The 22,237-nt window shown below is 33.3% G+C and overlaps 7 protein-coding genes and 6 pseudogenes across 13 annotated transcripts, besides 3 other annotated features; 8 read left to right on the top strand and 5 right to left on the bottom strand.

Annotated features, from left to right (window-relative positions):
- Positions 1 to 6,027: part of a mobile genetic element that runs on past the window's edge.
- Positions 490 to 2,786, top strand: TVAGG3_0520540 (annotated as a pseudogene). Its single transcript has one exon. A coding segment is annotated over exon 1 (2,297 nt).
- On the bottom strand, positions 3,390 to 3,683 carry TVAGG3_0520530 (KilA, N-terminal/APSES-type HTH, DNA-binding family; the record flags this gene model as incomplete). The annotated part of the gene is made up of 1 exon (XM_051237208.1): positions 3,390 to 3,683. The coding sequence occupies one exon, from the start codon at positions 3,681 to 3,683 to the stop codon at positions 3,390 to 3,392; it is 294 nt and encodes a 97-aa protein (XP_051095032.1).
- Positions 6,028 to 6,144: 117 nt separating the features above from the next.
- Positions 6,145 to 22,237: part of a mobile genetic element that runs on past the window's edge.
- Positions 6,832 to 7,358, bottom strand: TVAGG3_0520510 (annotated as a pseudogene). Its single transcript has one exon. A coding segment is annotated over exon 1 (527 nt).
- TVAGG3_0520500 lies at positions 7,583 to 8,460 on the bottom strand (annotated as a pseudogene). The gene has a single exon. A coding segment is annotated over exon 1 (878 nt).
- On the top strand, positions 8,510 to 9,130 carry TVAGG3_0520490 (annotated as a pseudogene). Its single transcript has one exon. A coding segment is annotated over exon 1 (621 nt).
- Positions 9,786 to 10,400, top strand: TVAGG3_0520480 (uncharacterized protein; the record flags this gene model as incomplete). Its single annotated transcript, XM_051237207.1, has 1 exon — positions 9,786 to 10,400. The coding sequence occupies one exon, from the start codon at positions 9,786 to 9,788 to the stop codon at positions 10,398 to 10,400; it is 615 nt and encodes a 204-aa protein (XP_051095031.1).
- On the bottom strand, positions 10,597 to 11,373 carry TVAGG3_0520470 (uncharacterized protein; the record flags this gene model as incomplete). Its single annotated transcript, XM_051237206.1, has 1 exon — positions 10,597 to 11,373. The coding sequence occupies one exon, from the start codon at positions 11,371 to 11,373 to the stop codon at positions 10,597 to 10,599; it is 777 nt and encodes a 258-aa protein (XP_051095030.1).
- Positions 11,391 to 12,386, top strand: TVAGG3_0520460 (organellar and viral DNA polymerase type B; the record flags this gene model as incomplete). The annotated part of the gene is made up of 1 exon (XM_051237205.1): positions 11,391 to 12,386. A coding segment is annotated over one exon (996 nt), but the record flags the coding sequence as incomplete, so codon positions are not given.
- TVAGG3_0520450 (keratin-associated protein family) lies at positions 12,928 to 14,373 on the top strand (the record flags this gene model as incomplete). The annotated part of the gene is made up of 1 exon (XM_051237204.1): positions 12,928 to 14,373. The coding sequence occupies one exon, from the start codon at positions 12,928 to 12,930 to the stop codon at positions 14,371 to 14,373; it is 1,446 nt and encodes a 481-aa protein (XP_051095028.1).
- Positions 15,765 to 16,678, top strand: TVAGG3_0520440 (organellar and viral DNA polymerase type B; the record flags this gene model as incomplete). The annotated part of the gene is made up of 1 exon (XM_051237203.1): positions 15,765 to 16,678. A coding segment is annotated over one exon (914 nt), but the record flags the coding sequence as incomplete, so codon positions are not given.
- Positions 17,582 to 18,367, top strand: TVAGG3_0520430 (KilA, N-terminal/APSES-type HTH, DNA-binding family; the record flags this gene model as incomplete). The annotated part of the gene is made up of 1 exon (XM_051237202.1): positions 17,582 to 18,367. The coding sequence occupies one exon, from the start codon at positions 17,582 to 17,584 to the stop codon at positions 18,365 to 18,367; it is 786 nt and encodes a 261-aa protein (XP_051095026.1).
- Positions 18,500 to 19,799: a mobile genetic element.
- On the top strand, positions 18,596 to 19,719 carry TVAGG3_0520420 (annotated as a pseudogene). The gene has a single exon. A coding segment is annotated over exon 1 (1,124 nt).
- Positions 20,075 to 20,547, bottom strand: TVAGG3_0520400 (annotated as a pseudogene). The gene has a single exon. A coding segment is annotated over exon 1 (473 nt).

Here is a 22,237-nt window from a genome sequence, read left to right as displayed (position 1 = left end):
AAGAACTTGAGAGAGTCAAAGCCAACACATCTGGGACCATTAGAGCGGGAGTACTGGAAAGACAAAAATATGCCAGAAAGAATAAGAAAATTCTTATGAACTAAATATATTTTATGTCTAAAGTTAATTAGTTAATAATGTAGCGGATGAACTGCAGAAATATATTTTATCGTTAATGATTTCGTAAATGTTTTCAGTGTCACCACGTCACCATGTCACCAGGTTAATTAACTTCTTTTAAAAATGATGACAACATGACATTTAGACAACTAGCCCGGAAATAAATTTTATCGTTTATGTTTACGTTAATGTTTTCATTAATGATTTCTTAAATGTTTTCAGTGTCACCACGTCACCATGTCACCAGGTTAATTAACTTCTTTTAAAAATGATGACAACATGACATTTAGACAACAAGCCCGGAAATTTGATGCAGTCCAAAAATAAAGTTAGTTTTAAAATTATTTTTATTTTTTTATTCCTATATAAATGACAGCAACAAACAACAACAGCAACTTTATCATTTCTGATGAAAAAGTTATTGATTCATTAGCTGAGGAATTAGTTAAGGCAGAAACTAAAACCCTCAACGAAAGAATTGGTGAAAACAAGATTGATTTACATAACTACCTCAAACATGATGGAGGAAGAGGAAGGAAAACTGGTACGGCTTTATTAGTAAATAAAATTTCGAATTTAACGATTATAGATATTGATATCAATAAATCGTACAATGATGAACTTAAAGAAACGGTTAGAAAAGACATTTTATCAAAACTTTCGGATAAAGATGTTATCGTTAAAACCGCTTCAGGAGGTCTTCACATTTATTGCAACACTAATTTCTTCTATTCAGTTTCGAACAGAATGATTAAATGTTATTCCTGCAATGATTATGATATCGATATCATGACTTCTATGGATGATTCAAAGCGTTCTTTAGTAGTTATGGCTGATTCAAGAGTTCGCAAGAATGCAACAGAACCAATCAATACATACTCATTCATTCGTGGAAGTTATGATTCAACATTAACTAGAACCGTAAACGATATATTAAATGATTTGAATATTAAGGTAAGAGTTGAACAGAAGAACGAAGAAATAAAGAGTATAATGAATGAAAACAAAGATGTAAACATTGACGATAAACTTGCCCAGAGCATAGTCGATGGTATTAGTGATTTTGAAGTACATAATGACGGTGGAAACATGAATTTAGAAAAAGAAATAACATTATTCACACTGTTTCAAGCTATTAATTCGTTACCTAATCATTTAATTAATGAAGCATACGATAACGTTTATAACTTCTGCAGTTTAACAGAAAATGCTAAAAGTAATTTTGAAAAAGCACGTAGTAGATATGCACATTTAATGACTTCTCCATTTGTTTTAGTGAAGATTCTAAAACTATATCAAAAAGAATATTATGATGAATACGTTTTACCTTTATTACGTAAGCCAAAAATAACATTTGATATAAAACTTGATGACTCGTTTTTGATAACAGATATTAGACGCAAGGCTGAAAATCATCAGTATAAAAACAGTTCTGAAGTAATTGAGGATTTATCACGTGTAATCCGTTTTGTAGATTGTGGAAACAAATATTTCATTCAAAAGGACTATAATATTCATGATAAAATGAATCAAATATCATTCGTTCTTCAATCAGCCATGAAAGAGTCACTCAAAATGATTAAATTATTTAAAGAAGAAGGTAAAACCATAACAGCATGGACGTACTACTAAAATCAATTATCCTCATTAACCGTTAAGGTGTTTGCTTTAAATCTGATTCTCCAGATGTTTTCTCAACGTTTCAGGGTTATAAATACAACGTTCTCGAAAACCAGATTACTCAAAAATTGAGATGTTTATGAATTTCATTAAAGAAGCCATATGTGATAATAACGATGAAGTGTATAAATACCTTCTCCTGTATTGCATCAATGATTCAACATCCTAGAATCAAGAATGAAACAGCATTATTTTGAAAGGACTTCAGGGAACAGGTAAAACAGATTTACAGACATTATTTCTGAACTTCTCGCTGATTCATGTAAAAACATTACCGAAATAGGTGAGCTAACGGGTAATTTCAATTCAGTAGTTGAGAATAAAATGTTTCTTGTACTTAATGAACTCAGAATGTTGGTGAAGATAGACTCGCAAACTTCAACGCTTTGAAATCAATTATAACGGATAATGAGATTAGAATTAATGAAAAGAATCAACCCAGAAGAACAGCACAGAACGTTGCAAACTTCATTTTCGTAACTAATAACGTTTACCCTGTCAAAATTGAAGTTGGAGACAGAAGATACGTAGTTTTAAGGGTTAATGGTAAATTCAAGGGTCAATTTGATTACTTCAAGAATTTGATGAATTCATGCACAAAGGAATTTTATGATAATTTACTAACATATTTTATCAATTACGACCTTTCATCATTTAATGTACGAATCATACCGATGACTGAAGCCAAACAAGATTTAATTGAATTATCAACAAATCCTTTAGATGGATAAATACACATTAATGAATTGTGTGCAGGTATGACATGTAAAAATGCTCTATTCTGCAAACCATCAGACATGAAAGACAAAAACTTTCAAATGAGCATTAAAGATAAACGTGAAAGAAAACAGAGAAGAATAGACGGTAAACAAACATGGTGTTATGTTTTGAAAGAAGAAATGAAAGGATTATATAAACAGGTTGAACCAAACGAAAATGACGATTCATTTACTGACGATGAAATACCTGTAAATGAAGCTTTATAAAGTATGATTCGAATTTAGTTTTGCATTCAACCCAGGCTGTTGTCAAAATGTCATGCTGTCATCATTTTTAAAAGAAGTTAATTAACCAGGTGACACATGGTGACGTGGTGACACTTTCAGTTCTTCAAAAATAATTCATAAATGCTGCATTCTCTCCTAAAAATATTTTTGCATTCAACCCATGCTGTTGTCTAAATGTCATGTTGTCATCATTTTTAAAAGAAGTTAATTAACCAGGTGACACATGGTGACGTGGTGACACCTTCAGTTCTTCAAAAATAATTAGTTACGGTCAGTCAGTTAGTTAGGACCTTCGGTCTTGGCACTTTGCGCCGTCAGTAAAATTTACACCAAAAATATATTTTAGTTGAGAAGGTTAGATCTAACCCGATATCTACCCTCATTTCTACCCCTTGAACTTTTTATAACATTCGGTCATTAATTCATCAATTTCATTTAAATCACGATTTAAAAACTCAATGACTTCATCTTTTGCTTGAAGTTTCTTTTCCATCTCTCCACGTTCTGCTTTATATAGTTCATCTAACATCATGAAAATATAACAAGCATAACGAGGTGAAGCCCACATTGCTAAAGCATTTACTAAAAGTCTAGGAGCCAAATTCTTGCGATTTTCATACGGAATCTCTTCCCCGGTTTTCCGAGGGAAGCAATCATATGCGGAAATTCTTCTAAAAGTTCTTTTGTCTGTTGGTTTTCAAACCAATGATATGCTTGCTTTGTAGAACGAAGAGCATTCATTATACTTTGCATTTGGTACATGTCATCTTTGACTGAACGAATGAGACGAAGTTGTGTATTATATTGTATGTATTCGTATTCTTCATTAATGGCTTCATGAACGATAGCAATTGTTGTGTTCTCTGATGTTGACATTACTGTTCTTACATACAAAATAAAAAAAAATAAATAAAAAAAATCTAACTTTATTTTTTCTAACTAATGAAATTCATTATTTTTGTGCTGAATTCAGCAAAAATATATTTTAGGGTAAGATCTAACCCGATATCTAACCTCTTTCTACCCTCATGAATTTTCATGAATTTTCATGAATTTTATATATTAATGTTTTCGTTAAGCCACTTTGTGCCGTCAGTCAGTCAGTCAGTCTAGGAAAGACTTTAGAAATTGGAAAATAAGTCCTGGGAAGAGTATTATAAGGCGTTTTGTGAAGAATATAGCAACAGTCCGAATTCCGGCGGGTTGCTTTTTATACAAAATTCATGAGGGTAGAAATCGGGTTAGATCTAACCATCTACCCTAAACATTATTTTTGCTGAATTCAATAAAAATAATGAGTTCATTTACTCACAATATTTTTGTACAAAACGACCCCAAACTTTTAACTTCTTCTTTTCTGCAGCTTCTAATGCTATCTTAGCGAGTTCATATTCTCTAAATTCTCTCTTTAAATCTTCTTGTTCCCATTGGTCTAGTTCGTATGGAGAATCTCTATAACCATAACATATCTCACATTCATGTTCTAATTGTTTTTCACACATTTTTCTAACTTCTTCTTCAAACAAATGTTTTGCATTCTCTACTGTATCTTCAAGTTCTTCTTCATCTAATTTCTCATGAACTTTCTTGTCTATGGAGTCCATAATATCTTTGACATAAAATGCATACTTAGTTAGTATACATATCAAGTGTACGGAGGCACTGCGAGCCTCCTTACACCTGATATGTGAATTTGACACTTTACAAAACCGTTAACGTATATTTTACAACACAAACACAAACACCAACTTAACCTTAAATGTTTACAAAGCCGCCAACCACTTCACCTCACTTGTTGCATGCTAAGTTCGGTCAACGATAGAAATTGAGTGGAAATTAATCGTCGAGGAAGTACGATTATGTAAAGTAAAAAAATGTTGTGGGATTTTTAATATTATATATTATTTTATAATAAAAATTTTTTGAGTCATTTTAAGAAGCACATATAATTTTTTGAATTTAAAAATTAAAGTAGTGTCAAACGAATTTATCACTTAATTTAATACTCAGATTTCTTAAAATTAATGAAAAAAAGGTTTTCTGAGAACTTTTGAGAATGGTTTTCAAATTCCATTATTGAAAATATATAGGTATTGTATGAAATTCAAACTCTATATTTATTAAAATTCTAAATTTTTAATAAAATAACTTTTTAGAGGAATATGATTTTGAATGGTTGATTAATAAGTATAAAAATGTCTACGATTTTAAGGAGGGAATTGTTCCTTATGAGGTATACATCATAACTATATACCTCATAAGGAACAATTCCCTCTTGAGAGCTGGGAAACTTTCTCTGAATAACTTATCATTTGGAGAAAGTTTTCCAGCTATCTATTAGAAACTAAAGGCTATGAGGCACTAATATATAATCAGTGCCTCATAGCCTTTAGTTTCTTATTAAAAACGAGAAAACTTGTTCGAAATGATAAACAATTTCGAACAAGTTTTCTCGTTTTAAGGAGGGAATTGTTCCTTATGAGGTATACATCATAACTATATACCTCATAAGGAACAATTCCCTCTTGATATCCTGGATATTTTTGAATATATTTTTTTAATTAAAGTTCTCAAAAGTATTATCAAAAGTGATTTTTTAAAATATCTCCAATTAATTAACTAATTAAAAGTATTATATTTTTAAAATTAAATAGTTTTTCAATTTTTTTGAAGGAATTGAGATACTTCCCACGACAATAAAATTGAGAGGTTTACATTATGACTGATCTTAGCATGCAACACACTAACGTTTTCACAAACGACTTCACTAATGAAAAAATAAACGTTCTCACTAACGTTCTCACTAATGTTCTCACTTACAAAAGTATTGCAGCGCTTCCCATTGCTGTGCTTCACACAATAGTTCATATTCTTCAGTATCGCTGCTGTCACTCCAATCGTCAGAGTCAAAGTCACTGTCAAAATAAATGTTAGTAAGTTTTGACAAAGCTAATGAAACACGCTTACCGTTTGTATCATATGCTTGTATATATCTCCCATTATGTTTGTAGTCATAAACGCTCAAACTAACTTTACCCTTTCTCCCTCGTATCTGATAGAATGTATTTTCACGAGGAACGAAGAACAAATTCTTGAACTCATGACCGTTGTAGTTTGTTATCTCAATAGTTTTCGTCATTTATTTAAAAAGAAAGAAAATCCATTACGTATAAGATTTCAAATCTCTGAACCAAGTGATGTTTTCATAAATGTTTTCAGTGTCACCACGTCACCATGTGTCACCTGGTTAATTAACTTCTTTTAAAAATGATGACAACATGACATTTTGACAACTAGCCCGGAAATATATTTTATCGTTTGTGTTTACGTTAATGTTAGTTAGTAAACATATCAAGGGTACGGAGGCATTGCGCGCCTCCTTACCCATTATATGTGAATTTGACACTTTACAAAACCGCTAACGTATATTTTACGACACAAACGACAACACTAACTTAACCTTAAATATTTACAAAGCCGCCAACCACTTCACCTCACTAACATTTTCGCTAACGACTTCACTAATGAAAAAATAAACGTTCTCATTTACAAAAGTATTGCAGCGCTTCCCATTGCTGTGCTTCACACAATAGTTCATATTCTTCAGTATCGCTGCTGTCACTCCAATCGTCAGAGTCAAAGTCACTGTCAAAATAAATGTTAGTAAGTTTTGACAAAGCTAATGAAACACGCTTACCGTTTGTATCATATGCTTGTATATATCTCCCATTATGTTTGTAGTCATAAACGCTCAAACTAACTTTACCCTTTCTCCCTCGTATCTGATAGAATGTATTTTCACGAGGAACGAAGAACAAATTCTTGAACTCATGACCGTTGTAGTTTGTTATCTCAATAGTTTTCGTCATTTATATAAAATTAAAATAAAAAATAAAATAAAAAATAAACTTAAAATTAATGATATCACCACCCTCACACGTATGAAAACATAGCACAAAAATAAATTTAGGTGAAGTGGTGAGATCTCACCTCTTTTTTCACCTGTTTTTTCACCCTGTTGAATTCATTGCTTTATAACTCTCTTCCTTGGTTTCTTTTTAGTTGCTTTCTTCACGTCTGTCTCCAACTTGACTGTCTTTCTTCTTCGGCCGTAATGATACCAGTTACTTCCACCAGTCAATGGGTCAAATGGTCGTTCATAAGGGTTTCCATACATTCCATAGGGACCATACGGAAGAACTACTGGTGGAGAAGAAACATTTTCTTTAGTTCCATCGACTCTATTTAAATGCATTGTTTCACCTTTCATCTGGTCATTAAAGTCTTTTGCGTGTTTTGCAAACTCATCGTCCTTTCCTAAAGCATTTTCTGACTCAGTCGCAACCAAATTGGATGCTTTATTTATGAGCCCTATTTTATTTAATCTTAACTTCTTTGCAACCCAGCCTCCAATCTTTCCTTTATTTGCATCTAATGTCTTGAAACCCTTCCTCCACTCATTTTATTTACTGCGTCATAAGCTCCAAGTGCTTTTGCTCCAAATGCTAATGCTTTTGTTCCCATTGCGCCTAAAGCTGCCCAAGCTACCATTTACCCATATTAAAATCATCTCTCTTCAATATTATCTCATAAAAGTTCTCGTTACTGGAGAAAGTCAATGAAACATAAGCGTTCTCACGGGCTTCGCCCTCACCGCTTTGCGGTCTATCTAACTTCTTTCTTATCTCATCTATACGCTTCAAAATGTCTGAACAATTGCTAACATCTTCTACAACAGTTATTTCATCATGAATGACCTTCAAGAACAAGCTCATTTAATATGCTATTAAAATCATTCAATAATGAGTCCATCCTTTCCATCTTTAGGTAGCACAACATCTTTCATTGAAGAAGGTTCGACAAGTCTTATGTTAAACTTACTGACAAAGTTTGTTATACTATAATGCTTCGGCGGCGAATACATGTAGTTTGAAAGACATAATATAGATTCTTCAGCAAATTCACTTATACTGGATTTTATAACAATGTTCTCACGAGACCAAATACCACCAATTGACAATCTTGTAAGCAATCCTGCTGAACCTTCTACTGTAAACGTCGATGGTAACATTCCACGAAGGTCATCTATTGACATCGTTGAGTCACTGTATTTAAATATTTTCTTAAAGCAATCGTCATTATCTAACCATGCAATAGCTTTGAAGTTTTCATTCGAATATACATCTGCTTCATTAAATGTAAAACCTGACTTCTTTGCAGAGACGACTTTAAAATCTATTGAGTTTGTTTCAAAATTATATGCTATGGTAACTTCTGAAGGTAATGGATGTCCTTCTGCTATAAGTTGTTCTTCAATACCGTTTGAAGCTTTGTGTTAAAAACTTTCATGTCATCTCCTGTGTCTAGTTCACATACACAGCAACAGGGAAACTATCTTGCTTCTTTGTTTCATCATTATATCTCAAAACATTAAAGTTCTTCAATAATATTGTTCTTCCTGCTGGAATACTTCTAACTGTCTTATTTCAATAGCTTTCTCACCTCCTACATACTCTACCCAGTGTCTTGGATATTCATAAGTATACTGACTTTCTTGAATTTTGGTTGGTTTCATCATAACGTGTTCATAGTATATCTTTATACTCTTGTCAGTTAGACTCGGTGCTATGTTCTGAATATTTCTGACTTGCATTTTTAATGGAGATAAAATGAAGCATTTAATACACGACGTAGATGAAGACATGAATGAAACTACAGACAAACTTAACTCTTCTCTTATTCTTCCTTTCAGCAAAGATTATGAGTTCTGTTCAAATGGTGTTATTTCTATTGTGGAAAGATGGGTCAGGAAAGACATTTAACCTCATTCGTCATATACTCATAACAGAACGTTTAGGAAATGACTCATATTATGACCAAATCATTATATCAGCAACTTCAGACTCTATGGACTCAACAGCGAAAACATTTATGTCAAAAGTTCAAGCCTCTGTCGTTAAAGTTCCAGACAGTGAACTCATTGAATTTCTTCAACGGTACATTCGACGTAAGAGAAAATATTATGCCATCGTAGAGTTCATACAGTCAGGAATGCAAAAGACTTCTGAGGAGATGGAAAGAATTATTGACAAACACCACTTACGTCAATACTCAGGAGTTTACGATATGAAACAACTTACAAACTACATTCTATCAAAACTTTCAAAATACCCCTTCAAAAAATATCCTTCAAACACTCTGCTCGTTTGTGACGACTTCGCCGGAAAAGGTTTAGTGTCAAAACCAGACTCACCATTAGCTAACATCATTACTAAAGTCAGACATTACCACTTAACTGTAGTAATACTTATGCAAACATGGAGGTTTTTAGCTTTAAACATAAAACGTCTCATAACTGACTTCGTTATCTTTCAAGGTTTCTCACGCTATGATATTGAACTCATTTGGAAACAGTCAGGTATAACATTGCCTTTTGAAGAAATTTGGGAAGCATATAAGTCTCTCATCTCTCCTCGTTCATACCTTGAGATTCATATCATGACTAATACCATTAAAGTCAAAAATATTCCATGGGAACGACCAACATTGTTTTAAAGTTTAACCTTCAATTGACTGATGGTAAACAAATTCCATGCATCTCTGTCGCCATTTCTGTTAATATTTTTGCTGTCATTCATATCATCCACTTCCCCATCCGTTAGCTTTTGAGGATATGCGTTAGAATAGCTGTTCTTAAATGAAGGCTTTTCACCTTTGAGAGCATAAACTCTATAACTTTCTGCATACTTTATGTTTGAACCTCCTGAGCCATCATTGACATAAATTTTTATAGGCTTCCACCCATTGTTCATGTTCCTGCTTCTTCCCTTAGCTCTTTTGTTCAGTAGTTCTACATCTTTATACACAGCACCTGTCTCAGTGAATTCAACAATATTTTCATTCGTTAGCTTTACATTCAAACCCTTGTCGAGTATATTGTTCATTTCATACATATAAAAGGTTTTTATTCTATATGAAATGAGAAGCAAATCCATCTTAGCTGGTGCCGTTAATGTTCCAATTGAACCAACATCAAATGTTGACTCACGAACGACAAACAATATTGTCATAAAGAACTATAGTTCAGAGTGTTTGAAAGAAAAAGAACCAGAACTTAAGTCGGTGAATTTAAACACAGCTTCAAACGCTAACGCTACATCAGATGTTAAGTTAGAGTATCCACCACTGGACCAAATTCTTTCAAGAGAAGCCAACGACAACTCTTACACAAATGTTCAAACAAATCCTTCAGATAACGTAGACCATTACCTTCTTCAGTTATACCAAACAATTTTACTCAAAGACGATAAGAAGCTTTTGGTAAATCTTATAAGCAAGAACCAAATAATTCTAACAAAGGAGGACCTTGAAAATGTTATCTCACGAATAACAGGGAAACAATGTGTCATTGACTATCTCGACCCTGAAATCGAATGCTGTGGTCAAACGCCACCATTCATGAAAATAGGTAACATCCGCATCATTGAAACACCAGGAACTACAGGAGTTGAGTTTAAGTATAAATATTCGAACGAGTATACAAAACTTTCAACAGAATATAAACTTTGCTTGAAATATGTTTTAGTAAATTAAAGCAATTTGTAATATCTATCCAAAACTTCTTCAACAGTATCGAACTCATCTTCATAATGCAAACCTAATCTTATTGACTTGGTGCAGTTTTCACTAACACAATATTTTTCTGTTCTCTTGACTGACATAACTAATTCATTTGTTTCATCAAACAGCAACAACCAAAGTTCATGACCTAATACATAACATTCATACTTTATATTTTTAGCTCTGAGTTCTCTTGTAAGCTGTTGCATTTAATATTTTCTAAAAAGTCAACTTCAACAGTCATTCGCACTGGTGCCTTCAGTTCTACAGGCTCTCCTTGAAAGTCAACAAGTCTGAATTGCATGTCTTTCAAATTATGAGGACTAATGCGAACCCATTTACCTAAATGAGTTGCTATGACAGGAACGTTTGGAATGAACATTGAATTGACTGCATAACAGAAGGATTTATATTCTACTGAACCTTTACTATTAACTCCTGAAATACCTGTGACATTAGCTATTTTAGACTCAATGTATAAACAATTGCCATAACATACGTATGGAACAGATTTCATCTCAATCGTTTTGTCAACACTTTTCAAAGGAAATATCATATGGTATGCACCCAAAAGAAGTTGTACTCTATGACTCATTCTTGGTATCTTAAACTCCTTCGCATAACTGAACTTCAAAACTCCTGCAATAAGTTTAACATTCATTAAGTTTTCTTCGTTATCCTTGTTTATTGTAGTATTTATGAGAGCATTTAACACTCCAGCTAATGTTTCCATCTTATATTCTACATTATTGTGAAATCTTATTTCGTGCTTCTTTCCATCTATTTCAAACTCCATGAAATCTGTTTCATCTGTTATAACGAATGAAGCGATAGTATTGAAGTCAACCATTCTGAATGCAAGCGCCTCATTCTGTAGACCTAAGTTTGTTTGTAGCTTTACTGTCCCGTATTCGTTTGGGTCTGTACTTTGCAAATAGAACAACATTTTATTCTCATTAAAATATGAGTATAGCTGCATATGCGTATGAAGCTGACAGAGCTAAACGTTTATATTTTGGTCAATACTCTCTCACACTTACTGACAAATATATTGTTATCACTGATGGAAATACTGAGAAATACATAACATGGAAGGACTATGAAAAGTTTGACCCTATTTTAACTCCATGTACTATGCCGTTTATAAAGGACGGTGAAATTATTGAAAAAGATAATACAACCGTATATAGGTCTGTTTATGAAGCATTAGAATATATGTTGAATCATAACCCAAAAAGATTTGACCCAAGCACTACACCATGTGCAATGCCTTTTATTAAGGACGGTGAAATCGTAAGAGTTCCGGATTCAACGGTTTACACAGCTGTTCAAAACAGTTTACAAAACATTTTAGCGAATATCTTTAATTCAGAAACTACAGAAATAAAATTACCATATATAACAGATGCTAAAGAAATTAAATCAAAAACGACAACATTATTTACGTCACTTAATGATTTAATGACTTATATCATTAATATTCCTGCACCAACTACAGCATTTGATCCAAACTCGACGGTTTGCAGTGTACCTTTCATAAATGACAGTTCATTAATTACTTTAAGGGATTCGACAGTAAATGAATCATTAAAGGCGTCATTAATGAAAATCATTGATTTTAATTCATTCACGAATACATATAATTCATTCATTAATGTTTCATATGCTTCTAAAGAAGGTGAGCCAAAAACTATCGATAAAGCGGTGTATGAAATAAAAGCATCAACGACGAAATTGAATTCGTTAACTTTTGACGGTGATAGTTTCGTTAATGACATAACATCGGGGAAAACAATTTTAACGAAAGAATACTTAAAATCTCATGTTAGTGAGTTCGTTGAAATTGAAAAAGAAGGTGGAATTAAGTTCGATCCACTGAATTTCATTTTCAGCTTAGCGAATGCGGGTGTTAGTTTCGCTGAATGGACAACTATACAGAGTGAAATAAATGCAATATGGACGTTTTTGGGGTCAAAAGCGGGAATGGGTGAGCTTGTAAATGCTGCAAGAACATTAGGTGAAACAGGAAATTTTGTAGATGGTTTTAAAAGACTTGTTTCAAATGTTTTAACAAACACAAAGAAATTATTTAGATATACCATACATAACGGTCAGATTTTCGAACAGATAGCAACAAACCCTCCGGTTATGGCTGCGTTGATGATGGTTAGAGATATAAAACCATAACGACGGGAACGAAGAACATGAACAACAGGATACTGGTCGGGTTATTCGAGACATTAAAAACGTGTATCCTGAAGTTATTGATTTATTTAGAGGAGTTAATGATTCAATTTCAAAACATTCTATAACCCTCGATGAAGAGAATAAATTAACAGATTATATATTCGTCATTATTGCAGAATTAATGAAGAGAATAAATGAAAAAGGAATTGGTGATATCATTAATGTCAGCGATGTAATGATGAAAAGAAATTTTGACTCATTATTTACAAAACCGAAAACAGAATATAGTCTTTATGACGTAATTACCGAATTAATGAAAAAGATTAATGATAATAAGAGTTCTGGCGGAAGAGTTGAATTAGAAGTGAATGATGTTAATGAGAAATTAGCCGAAAAAGCAGACAAAAATGAGCTTTTAGCTCTGAGTGATAAAGTCAAGAACCACGTTCATTATATAACTTCAGACGAACAGATTATAACGGACTACCATGGATATTTAACACGAAGTGATGAAGCGAAGACAAAAAATGTTAATGAAAGAAGATATAAATACATTCGTGCTAAAGGTTATGACATAAGCTGTACTGTACAGTATGATGTAGCTAAAGCACCAGAAGCATTTGGTTATACCGGTGAAATTTATGCCTCTACTTTCAATGTTAACGGTGTATTAGTTGAACCAAGATTTACATTGAGAGTTAAGGCAAAAATAACGTTTGAAGATGCTATTAAAAGTAAAGCTGACAAAGTTGAACTCGAAGCAATGAACAAAGTTTTGAAATCTCATAAACACAACATCTCCGATATAAATGAACTTCAAGCTACATTAGACAGTAAAGCTGACAAGAACCATACAAACGAATCCTTCACTACTGTTAGAGCAGACGATGTAATATTGAACTATACTCTCGGTTCAAGTGCACCTTTAGAGAATCCAAGTACAAGCGTAAAAGATACACTAAACTCCTTAAATAACAAATGTATGAATATCGAAGGTCATGTCAGAAACTTTGAAACACATGAACTACCAGCAATGTTAGACAGTAAAGCAGATAAAGAACATACACATAACTTCTTCTCAACTGTTGCTATAGAAAATATTGAAGGAACGGTTGAGGGAACTGATGGGGATGCATTATATTATAAACCTCCTAACTTTCCACAAGGTTTAACATCGAATGAAAACATAACAACGAATAAAAAAATTAGATGTAAAAATGTTTATGTCATGAGCAGTGAAAATAATGTTAAATTCACTGCTCAAGATTTATATGATAAGAAAGCAGACAAAACAGAGCTTCAAACATTAAAGACTCAGATTCTTCAAACATTATATCCTATAGGCTCTATTTATACGTCAATGAATTCAACAAATCCGGCAAGTGTTTTAGGTTTTGGTGCATGGGAACAAATAGTCGACAGGTTTTTGTATTGTGCAAACTCTTCAAAGGAAACAGGTGGTTCAAAGAAAATTACTGAAGCAAACCTTCCACCGCACACACATACAGGAACTACAAACACAACAGGTAATCATTCACATTCAATAACAAAAAGAGGTTATACAAATCTTGCAGCAGGTTCGGATAGACAGGGAATGCATAGATATGATATTTCAAGTGACCCAGTAGATTCAAGCGCAGGTATTTTCTGTGGAACCACAGGAAATCATTCACACACTTTCACAACAAATCCAACAGGCTCGGGTGAAGATTATATGCCACCATTTATGACTATATTCGCATGGTATAGAGTTCAATGAACGCGCTTGAGCCTAGAATAAAATCTTTAACTTTACATAAATGAGCTTGAAAGAAGTATTCGAACAACATCCATGGAGGTCATTTAAGAAGTTCAATGAAGCTGCAAAGAGTTGGGGATTTACTAACAGAGCTGAAGTGAAAAGGTTCTTTGACAAAAATGTTGTACATCAAACAAAAATAAACCCTTACGACTACTTTTTACCAATTTACTCCAACGCTCCTGACGCATACCAATTTGACACTCTCATTCAAAGCAGAAAAGGAGGACATAAACCATTCCTCATCTTCATTAATGTTAACACTCGTAAAGCATATGCATATCCAATGAAAAATAAAGGAACTCGTGAAGTTTAAGAGTTTTACAAAAGTTTGTAGCAGAACATAGCCCAAGTACTTTAACATCAGACCAAGACAGTGCATACCTCAGCAATGAAATCACAGATTTTCTCATTAAGCATAACATAACTCACTACACTACTGAAGACCATAACCATAACATACTCGGCATCATAAACCGCTTCATAAGAACGCTCAGAGATTTAAACCAAGAGCGAGACTTTACCGAAGAAACAATGAAACATTTTCTCGAAGTATATAATTCCTCAACACATTCTACAACAGGACATACACCAAATTCAATGACACAACAACAAGAAGAAAAGTATATACAAAAGAAACGAAGCCAAACACAAAATATCAGAAATTCAACACAATTTACCCTCATTCCTGGTACAAAAGTTCGTGTAGTTCTTGACGACAAACCGTTGACAAAGAAACGTTTAAGGTTAAGTAGAAACTATTATATCGTAGACTCTACGCAAGGTAATGGATATCTTATAAAAGCTGCTGACGACTCTATTGCGTTTTACCCTCGACATAAATTAGTTGAAAGTAGTAATGGCAAACTTGCTGAAACCATTGACGAAGCAAAGCGAGGAGTGGTTATTGAAATACTTGGCTATAACATAAACGATGACACTTATAAAGTAAGATATGAAGGAGGCGTTGAAGATGTTATACCATCTAAGAACTTGAGAGAGTCAAAGTCAACACATCTGGGACCATTAGAGCGGGAGTACTGGAAAGACAAAAATAAGCCAGAAAGAATAAGAAAATTCTTCTAAACTTTTTCATTAGATGTAAATCAGACATGAATGAGAACAGTCATGATATCATTAATGGTACCATTTATTTTTGTCATAAATTTACACCAAAAATATATTTTAGGTGAAGAGGTGAGATCTCACCCGTTTTCTCACCTGTTTTCTCACCCTCGCCGCTTAGCGGCTCAGACCCTTTGGGTCTCGTGAATTTTCATGAATTTCCTTAAGATAGAAAAAATAAAGTTAGTTTTATTTTTATTTATTTTTTTTATTTTGTATGTAAAGATATGATTTCAACAATCGGCACAACAGCAATTCAAGCCGCGAACGGCAGGACTCTGTCCACAACAACAGCACCAAACTCATTAGTCATGAATCCTACGTCAATGTTAGTAGAAATGAAAAACTTCATTCCTTCTTCATTTACTTTCGAAACAAAAATCCAAAATAAGCAAGAACTGTTAACAAGTAATTTAGACTGTACCGCACAGGATGAAGAAAATGAAGAATATCTTTATGACATGCAGGACCTCATCGACCATTTACCTAAACTACCTGAAATTCAGCAACAAAAACTAACCATTCCCGAATTTGACGAAATTGAAGTCAAAGCAACTGACTCGGTAGAAATAAAGAAGTTCATACGAAAGGTAAACTATGAGTTTCTAGGATATCATTGCAACCATAAAGTTATGGACAAAGATTGCGACATGGTTTATAAAAATATTTCTGACCTTTACAAATCCGAAGAATTTAAGACATACGATAACTTTGTTTCATTAGTTGCAAAATGTGTATGGCAGATAAGAGATAAAGATAGAAGAGGTAAAGTATGGAATGAACAGATAAAACCAGCAGCTTTTGAGTTAAAGAAAACCATTGACGCCTTAGTTGTTCTAGCTGGTTTTATTTCAATGTATAACGCAAAAACGATGCCGCAATGTTCAAAATGTAAAGCAGCAATGAGGAAATATAACTACTCAGTCAAAGAGATAGAAAGAATGCGAAACGACTATGCAGACTTAAAGAAAGAAGCAGAAAAGCCAGCAGAAGATAAAATGGATATGTTGACATTTCTTAATAAAAACTATCCAACAGCAGAAGATTTCCTTCTGTCTGACGTCAAGAAGAAATATAAAGAGACTTTCGGCATGATTAAAACATTCGATGTACTAAAAGAAGAAATAGAAGCTACGAAATTGTTTAGGATTTCAAATATACATCGTACAATTCATGTAAAACGCTTGTGAAAAAAAAACAGGTGAGAAAACAGGTGAGATCTCACCTCTTCACCTAAACATTATTTTTGCTGAAAAATGACCAAATTTCATGAATTTTCATAAAAGATAAAAATAAAGTTAGTTTTATTTTTATTTATTTTTTTATCTTGTATGTAAAGACAGTAATGTCAAACATTGAGTTTGAAACAGTAAGAAAGATTGACAATGACACCAAAGTGGTTAGAATTGGTGATTTAAACGTAAGATACTGTAAGAAATACAACAAATATTCTTTGTCAGACATTATAACACCTTCTGGAAAGAAAACAAAGGACTGGGTTAGAATTGCTTCTACTCAGAAAATTTTGACAAGAAATCCTGAGCTCATGATATCGGTAAGATTCTATGGAACTACAGCATATCTCATTGACAAAAGTCTTATACCAATAATTCTTCTGTGGATTGACCCTGTTGTTGGATATAACTTCATAACTTATGGTTCATTCGACTCAGAACGTTGCAGTGAAGGCTTACTTTACATCGTTCAGAAACCGAAGGACTTCAATACAAAGAGATATAAGATAGGAAGAACATATAATATAACTCAAAGATATGACAGTACAGTCAATAGAGTCAAGGTTGTGTTCGTTAATGATATGAGAGCCGCAGAAACAGAACTACTCGAAAAGTTTGAGAAAATGTATGGTGCTCCCATAAAAGGTAAAGAAACGTTTGAAGTAGATGAGATAGATAAAGCTATAAAATTATTTGACGAAGTTGCTGAAAAATACATGTAAAGCGTTTATTTTTGTCTTTTGTGAAAGTCAGAAAATAACGCTAATTTTTTCCTAACAAAAATTTTTATCTTGTATGTAAAGACAGTAATGTCAACATCAGAGAACACAACAACTGCTATCGTTCATGAAGCCATAAATGAAGAATACGAGTACATACAGTATAACAAACAGTTACGTCTCATTCGTTCAGTCAAAGACGATATGTACCAAATGCAAAGTATAATGAATGCTCTTCGTTCTACAAAGCAAGCATATCATTGGTTTGAAAACCAACAGACAAAAGAACTTTTAGAAGAATTTCCTCATATAATTGCTTTGCAGAATGAAGAGATTCCGTATGAAAATCGCAAGAATTTGGCTCCTTGTTTGAAAGGTTATTATGTTCATAGACTTTTAGTAAACGCTGTAGCAATGTGGGCTTCACCTCGTTATGCTTGTTATATTTTCATGATGTTAGATGAACTATATAAAGCAAAAGATGAAGTCATTGAATCCAAAGACAAAAGCATACAGAAAAGAATACCGCGTTCAGTACCAAAAGGAAAGGAAAAGAGTTATAGGTATATGATATATACTGAAGAATTGGAGAAAGAAGAAGATAAAGATATGGTTATGTTGCATTTAGTCAGAAGAAACAACAAGAGCTTTTATGACTTAGCTAAAATATATAAATCTGACAGAAACTGGTTCTATCGTGAAAACTTACCGATTTCAATGACACCGAATGAGCAAATAAAGGAAATTGTCAAAAATACTCTTCCTCAAACACACTATGACATCAAAGGTTGCACAATACTTACATTCAAAGAAGACTTAACATTACTGAAGGAAAAAATAACAGAATATTTCGATAACTTCAAAGAGGAAGAATGAAGTCACGACAACATTAACGATGAAGTCACGACAACATTAACGATGAAGTCACGACAACATTAACGAAGAGAGAATGAGGTGAAAAAAGAGGTGAAAAAACGGGTGAGATCTCACCTCTTCACCTAAAATATATAGGGTGTCCAAAGGTGCGTTTAGCACAGCGCTCTATATGAGACTATTAAAGGAGATATATGCTGATTATAAATATATAATAAAAAATATGAATATATGTATATGATGAGTATGTTGTATTTTGGCGCCATGCCGGGATATAAAATGAATTTTGAGACAAGAGGCGGTTTCGCGGGAAATTTTGGCGGGATTTTTTTCATTTTTTTAATGAATCATAAAGAAAACATCCTCGCTCTTGCAAAAAAATGCAAAGACTGTAAAAAAATCTACGAGACATTGGTAAAATGCTTCGGTATGGATGCTCCTAGCTATTCCACTATAACGTATCATGTTAGGATGTATCACTTCATGAACAAAAAGGCGCCCATCATAAAAATTGACAAAAAATCGCCGGATCAACGAAAAATCAAAGCAATTCTTCAAGCGCTAGATGAAGACCCAAGAGCATCACTCAGAAGGATAGAGGAGATGACAAAGATACCACGTACAACAGTCAGTTATTATCTGCACAATTATTTGAACTACAAACTAGCGTATACACGTTGGGTTCCGCACAACCTTAATTCAGTTCAAAAAAAATCTAGAGTCCAATCTTCGAAAGAGCTCCTCTCTATATTGGGTGCGTATCAATCCAAGAAGTTTCGCTTTTAGTAACAGGGGACGAGTCTTGGTTTCAATATGCAACAGAAGCCAAAATCATGTGGATCCCGAAGGATGAAAATCCGCAAACATTCCCGAAGAAAAAATTGACACCAATGATGATGTTGTCGGTTTTTTGGGGCGTGAATGGCATCATCGCAATTGATATTCTTCAAAAAACCTAATACGATGAATGCTCAGTATCTAATTGACAATATTCTTACTCAAATTATCAATTCTGATGAGTTTGAGAAATCCAAACAACAAAAACAAAAGTTTGCAATTCATTTTGATAATTCAAGAGTTCACAAAAGTCATAAGGTAATGAATTACTTGTTGGAAACAATGTCAAAGTTGTTCCAAACCCAATTTATTCACCTGATATTGCACCCTCTGACTTTTATTTATTCGGCACGCTAAAAAAGAGAGCTGAAGGACGCGAATTCGCGAGTCCAGATGATCTTGAAAATTTTGTAAGAGAGCAATTTGAGCAATTTTCTCATGATGATTTAAAGCGTGTCTTTCAAGCCTGGATCGATCGCTGCGAACGCGTGATTGAATCCAATGGTGATTATATTTAAATAAACTTTATATATATGTAACTTGTTTATTTCTATTCGCAGTATTCAGGTTTGTGCTAAACACACCTTTGGACACCCTATATTTTTGTGCTATATTTACACTCATTTACGAAGAAGTCATGAATCCTACGTTAATTATGTTCGACACTGTAAGCATTAACGATAACATTAACGATAACATTAACGATAACATAAACGATAACATAAACGATAACATTAACGATAACATTCATTTTTGCATTAATCCTGCTGTGTTGCCAAAATGTCATGTTGTCATCATTTTTAAAAGAAGTTAATTAACCTGGTGACATGGTGACGTAGTGACACCATCAGTTATTCAAAAATATATTTTTGCTTAAATAGCTTCAGGGTCTATTTCTTCAACCATTTCACTTCCTTCGTCAATGTCAATAGAAGCTTCTTCAACCTTTGGTAAGAATTTCTGTATAACATCTTTGTTCGTTATTGTCTTCAGAGATGAAGGATAATATTTCACAGATGTTTCACCCTTCTTATATTCTTTCTGTTCGGAAAGATTTAAAGCAATACTGAAGAAGTCAATGTTAGAGTTCTTTATGACAGTATAATGAGTATCTTTGACATTCACGAAGAAACTCTTTTGTTTCAAAACTACTGTTAACTCTTGTGAAGTATAACGTTTGCGGTCAATGACGATAGCTAATGGTCTGACATACTGACCGAACTTAGATTCTTTCACAAACTTCTTATTAAAGATAACATTAACATTTGAAGCATTATTGAACTCATTCTTGATGGCAGTAGCGAGAGCATGTATGAAAAGAACTTGCAATCTTGCATGTGTTTCATTAAAATAAAAAATATTAAATTATTTTGAAAAATAACTTAAAAAAAATCTAATCTAATTTTTTCAAAAAAATATTTTTTTTTATTTCCTACTAAAGATGTATCGGAAGTTGTCTAAGTTAGAACACTCGGAAATAAAACAACTTCTAACAGAAGCTAACATAGAAGTAGCAAAACATTACGCAACAAACAAAAAAGCACTCGCTGACTTCATTAAAGACTACAATGGTGCAATAAGTTATGATAGAATTCATGAGTTCATAAAGCCGCAACACGGCGAGGACGAAGTCCACGCAAGAGCATTTCCTTTAAATGACGTTGCTATTGACTTATATCATAGACGTTCAGTACCTCATGAAGTAAGAAGAGAAATGTTTGACATAACAAATGCAAACGTTGGTGAAACAAGAAGAAGAGACGACACACTGAAACAACAGAGAAGAGAGATGTTTAAGAGCGCTATAGAACAAGTTCGCAAAGCTAACGATGTCATTCGTTCCATTGACGACAAACCAAAAGAAGGTGAGAGATGGTTAAAGAAAGATGAAGAGAATAGGAAGAGAATGTGAAGTCAGGCAATAGACTCATTGACTTTAACATCGAAGCTTTAGATGAACCAAACAGAGACTACTTACACAAACATTTCGGTAAGGTTTTCATGAGACTCTTAAAATTATAACTCCAACAAAGATGGATGGTATGTTATAAATTTGGTGGAAAGTATGAATGTTCTACGTTAAACCTCAATAATATTGGAACATTACTACATCAGCTCTTGAAGGAGAACTTTATATCAGAGATAGAAGCAAATGCTGCAGGTATTGTTGAAATGCACTATGACTTCTTCTTGACAAACATAAAGAATCTTACCGAAATAAAGATGTATGATTTAACAGAATATGAAGGCTTAACGATGTCAGATGTAAAGAAAGGCAAACCAAAAAAGAGACCATATAGAGATGAAAGCACACTGACAAATGACCAGAAAGCCATTTTGGAAGCTCTTAAGCAAACAGGAAACCCAGCACTTATAGAAAGCTTTTGGAAAGATAATGGTGAAAAGAAGTTTTATAAGAAGAGAAGCGGTCAGTTCTGGAAGTATCTTTGCACATTACCTATAAATCTTGAACGCTACCAAATCTTCAATGAATTGAACAAAGAACTGCAACACTTATGACAGAAGACAATTGTTTCGTTTATGCTTGCATTCAGGCTGGAGTAGATGGAGAGACTATTGACCACATGAGAGAAGTCATTCGTGTTAGAGACTTTCCTCAAAGTAAAGTACAAGAAATTTCTGACGCAACAGGTATAGCATTTAATGTTACCATTGGTTATTTCAATGACTCAAGACATAATGAAATAAAGAGATACATACCAAAAGAATGTGAAACTGTTAGAACTATTGACTTACTTCTTGTTGAAGACCACTACATGCTAAATGAAAGATTACCAATGACAACATATTTCATTCGCACTATATAGAAATCTTGAAGGAGTGTGGTGGAATGAACATTGAGAAACAGATGAAGATTTATACAAAGAGAGAAGATAAATATGTAGTTCGTTATGATAGAACAACACCGTTATGGGATGTTATGAAAACATTGTGGAGTGCAAATATTTCGAACCTATTTTTATGGAAACTTTTCACATATACGACTGACTTATATAAACAGAACCTTGCACCATT

Source organism: Trichomonas vaginalis, chromosome II (genome assembly GCF_026262505.1).
Source record: "Trichomonas vaginalis G3 chromosome II, whole genome shotgun sequence".
Lineage (NCBI taxonomy): Eukaryota > Parabasalia > Trichomonadida > Trichomonadidae > Trichomonas > Trichomonas vaginalis.
Note: the sequence above shows the minus strand (reverse complement) of the source record. Positions and strands in the feature narration are given on the sequence as shown.